Source organism: Elephantulus edwardii, unplaced genomic scaffold, assembly GCF_000299155.1.
Source record: "Elephantulus edwardii isolate Elephantulus edwardi_28Jun2011 unplaced genomic scaffold, EleEdw1.0 scaffold00103, whole genome shotgun sequence".
Classification (NCBI taxonomy): domain Eukaryota; kingdom Metazoa; phylum Chordata; class Mammalia; order Macroscelidea; family Macroscelididae; genus Elephantulus; species Elephantulus edwardii.
The window spans coordinates 3240481-3244910 of record NW_006399853.1 but is presented as its reverse complement, the minus strand read 5'-3'; the positions used below and the strand labels follow the sequence as shown (position 1 = coordinate 3244910).

Below are 4430 nucleotides of genomic sequence, written 5' to 3'. Positions count from 1 at the left end.
GCAACCTTAATTGTGGACTCTTGTGATAACCATAATACCCTATCATACATCGCTTTTAAATTACTCTCTCCCTCATCTGTTTCAGCGCAGTATACACAATTTGATACCAGTTGTTCCAGAATCTGTCCTTCCAAGTTCAGTGTTTCAGTTGGAAGGGTCAAACGATCTTGTAGAAACACCTTTGATTCTAACTCATGGATGAAGGATTGGCATTGAATGCCAAGTCAAAAAAGGACCTTCAGATTTTGCCTGGTCCTTGGTCAATTCTCAAAAACTCCATTAGTTCCCCTGAGAGATCGTCGGCCCTTTCCTCTGTCGCCTGGACTAACTTAAGAACGTATTTCTTCCTAACCCAAATCCCTCCCATCATTAAGCTTGTCACTTCAGAGTGTTCTCACTGGAAATGGAGACGACCACTCACCATCATTTTATGTTTTAACATTTAAGGCTAGAAATAACACCAAATTTATGTAATTCATCAAACATCAATTTTTATCCTGTAGTCAACTTTTAGATAAAAGTAAATTAGTTGGCTATAAATGGCCGTATCTTATTTCCTTTTTCTTAAATTGAAGGAGCTCTGGTGGAGTGGAGTTGCTGACCCAAAGGCCAAGAATTCTTGGCAGTTCAAACCCACCAGGAGCTCAGCTGGAACAAGGCGCTCGGAACAAGGTCTCTCATGACTGATTTCCTGCCAATAGAATGTAGGCAACATCTTGGCCATGAACTTAAAATGGGGTGTGTCCTTTCCCTTCACTTTCCATTGGCTGGCCAGGAATCTGATGGGATACACCTTACCCAGAGAGGAAAGAGAGGACTCTAAGATGACAGCTCAAAAATATAAGGACTTGGACTTCTCTGACTTCATGGAGCAGAACTTCAGTACCAGCTGGGTCTTCAAGGCAGTAGAAAAATCACTTTTTATCTCATTTAATTCACTTGTATTCTAGGTTCTTTGTAACCCAGCCTATATCCGCACTAATGCTCTGACAACGTCCTTTTCCAGTTCAATTATTTATAAAATACCTCTCTTGTCCCCATAATGACTAGCCACCTTCCTTGTTCTTCCTATCATTCACTTTTGGATTTCTTGCTACAAGTCAAATAATTGTCTTTTTTTTTCTTAAGTAAAAGGAGTTGTTTACTTCCTGCCAACAATGAGTACTGAACAGAGATTGCATCTTACAATAAAGTAGCTTTTCATCAAAACCTAGGGCATAAGCAGCCATCGTTCTTTCGAAGTTTAATAATTGAGTCACCAGACCATTAAGAATTTTAGCAGGCTTTTTTAATTCTTGGTTAAGTAAATACTAACCATATATCTGTTTTATACATTATATACACTTGAAAAAATAAATAGTATTCTAAGCAGTTGGTTGGTTGTTGTTATTTTTTTAAAAAAGTATGATAATATAAAAAAAGCTTCACCCCAAAAGTATAAATATTTGACCCACTGAGGACTCTGTTCTTGAGGCTTCTATTACTAAGAACATTAGTAAGAAGAAACCAGGGTACATAGCCAATAACAAGCTCCCCTTTGGCTCGAAAGAAATCATAGACGTGTATAATTGGATTGAGAATTTATCTTGAATTAAGGCTCAACTAGTTATGTCTTCATAAGTTTAGCATAAGTGATATAACTTTGGCATGATATAGGATAAAACAATGATTTACACCCTAAGCATAAAGAAAATTTCTCTCTCCCACATGGCATTTCCCCTCCTCTCAAATAAATCTTATCCATAAAAAACCCAACCCGTTGGCATAGATTTGGTCCTGATTATATATTAATAAAAGGGCTTGGGATTTTGTTAATGACTCGGAATTTGAAAAAGAAAGAAAAATCCTTGTTTGTCACATCTTAGGGCATCATCTTAGGCTGGATCTCTAGAGAGATGTTTGTATGTAGAAAGAGACAGAGAAAGATTTATCACAAAGAAAGCATTTGTAGAAGTTGGCAAGTCCAGATCTATGAGTCAGAAGTCAAGCTGAAGGCTTCTCCTGAGTCATGTAACTGTAAGAGTAACAAATCCAAGATTAGCAGGTCAGACAGCAAGCTGTTGGCTCACAAGCTCCAGAAGCTGATGAATCTCAAGAACTGAAGGTCAGATGATAGTTGGCTGGATGCAGAACTCAGAAATGGATGAACATTATATATATAGGATACAGGCCAAATTCTCACGGAAACATCCCTTACAACTAATTGGCTGGTCACATCATGAAGGATGGTTTCATCATTACATAACTGCCAAACCACTAGGCAAGTATCATGGTCCAGCCAAGTATACACAGCCATAACCAACACAGGCTCATTGGGAGAAACTAGCTGCTGAAGCCTTCCAGAAGTTTCTGAGATGAGCACACAGGGTTCTCAGCCTGGCTCTGCTACCACCTTGGTCTATAGATCGAGGCATATGGCTTGAACTTAGGTTTATGAAATAGAAAAAACAAAAAAACACCAACCCTTAGGTTTGTGGAAATAGAAAAAAATAACTGCTCACCACCTGTTGTGAAACTCTAATTAGATGATGCACACACACACATCTTTTGAAAAGTAGAAAACGATTCCTTAGATACTTCTATTAATTCAAACCAAAATCTAAAATTTTAGGCTTTACTAAGAAATTCAACACAGAAAAGGCACTGCAGCTAAAGGCAAGATATTTCAGGAGCAAAGAGCACTGTTTGAAATCTTTGACCCAGCTCTGTGTGGCAGATACTGGCTTCTATGTAAACAGATATCTGTAACATCTTTCTCCCAAAACAGGAGAGATTTAGCTCCAAAATAGTTAGATCCAGCAACTGGTCAGTATTTCTGCTTGCTACTGCATAATGGAAATGGCACCATGTTAACTCTAAAGAAATAGCTGGAATCACTTAACATTGTAGAGTCCTTGACTTTGATGCTATACTCCTCCTCCAGTTCCTCTCATGCCTTTGATTACACACTCATGGATCATCTAAGATGGAAGACTTGCTTCACATCCCAATCTCATCAGCCTCTGAAGGAGGAGAGAAAGTCTGGGAAGGTAATCTGTCTACGCCACATACAGCCTAGTTTTCCATGCTTAATAAACGTTCATCCAAGAAAAATTAAAAATGAACAATGTAAAGACTTTAAAGTCAGTGGTTCATGCTTTAGAAAATGGACTGGGGAGCAGGACAGAATGTCTAAGATAGAAACAGTGTTGGCCGAGGCAGCCATCAGCACCCTAACACTAGGACCTCTGTAACCCACTCTCTCCTCCCTGGGTGAAGAAGGCAACAGGACTGCCATTGTGATGTGAGTCAGCTCCCAGTGGAAAGATGTCTTTCAAAGGTTCGTGGTGGGTCAAGCAGCTGACAGCCTTGCACAGAGCCAGTGTTCTGTGCTGGGCAAACCACAGACTTGTCTAGAAGTTAGAAACTAGCACCGTGTGAACATGAGGCCCCATGTAACTGGCTGGAGACACACAAGTCAGGCTTGGTGTTCCAGGAGGCATCAGAGGGTTGGAGTCCGGGCTATTCTAGAGGAGCAATGGACTATACAGCAATCATAGTCCCTTCCAGCAAGACGTCCAAGCTGTCACAGGAGGTGAAGATGGGGGCCCAGAGAGCAAGTCCTTCGCGAGGCTCCAAGTAAAGGTGAAGAGGGGTCATTCGGTTAAGTGGGTGCTCAGCAGTAACTTTTCTCCGTGTGTGGAAGCTGGGTCCTCAGTGGCATCCTCAGAGAACCTTCACCGTTGGGCTGAAAGGAAGCACATCAGAGGTCCAAGCTGTCAGTTCACTTAATCTCTGGGTGTCAGTTCAGTCCCTTAAGACCAAGCTTTCTTTCTCCACCTGCAGAACTATTTTACTTACTTTCTTCTTTAAAAAAAAAAATGGAAAAGGTCCTGAAAATTTCTTTCTTCCCCTTTCTCAACAAGCCACAGACACACTTTGAGAAACATGGCTAGCATTGGGGTTCTTTCTCTGAGTTTCCCAGCTGCTTCCCTCACAATGTGTACATGTTACGATAACACCAAGCCCATATAGCGCGCGCGCACGCACACACACACACACAGAACTGCCAAAATGTCCTCTTTGGTTTGGTCTAGAAATATGAAAGAGGCCATAGTATGGCAGGAAGTGAATAGGACTAAGAGTCAAAAACTTGGATTCTAATCTCAGATACACCAGCATGCATGGAGTCTCTCTGAACTTCTGTGCTCTTTTCAGGGGGCGGGAAGACAGCATCTATGTCAGGAGGAAGAACACCTGTCTCATTCACAGATGTCTTCTCGGGATGCTGTAACTTCCCAATGATATCTTATTACCCAGACTCCTACTGTTTTTTATCTCTTGGAAGGGAGCAAAAGGAATTTCCACCTTCCCCTCTCCTCCAACAAAAAATAATATGAGGTGAGTTATATGGTTCTCAAGTATTAGAAAGTTCATTAAATATATATATT

At 40.8% G+C, this 4430-nt stretch overlaps 1 protein-coding gene across 1 annotated transcript in view; it reads right to left on the bottom strand.

The window, feature by feature from the left end:
* Nucleotides 1-3705: 3705 nt before the first annotated feature.
* LIPG (lipase, endothelial) overlaps nt 3706-4430 on the bottom strand; it is a 25894-nt gene continuing 25169 nt past the window's right edge. The window contains exon 10 of the mRNA XM_006891752.1: nt 3706-3727. Coding sequence (XP_006891814.1) covers nt 3706-3727 — 22 coding nt within the window. The remainder of the gene's footprint in view (nt 3728-4430) is intronic.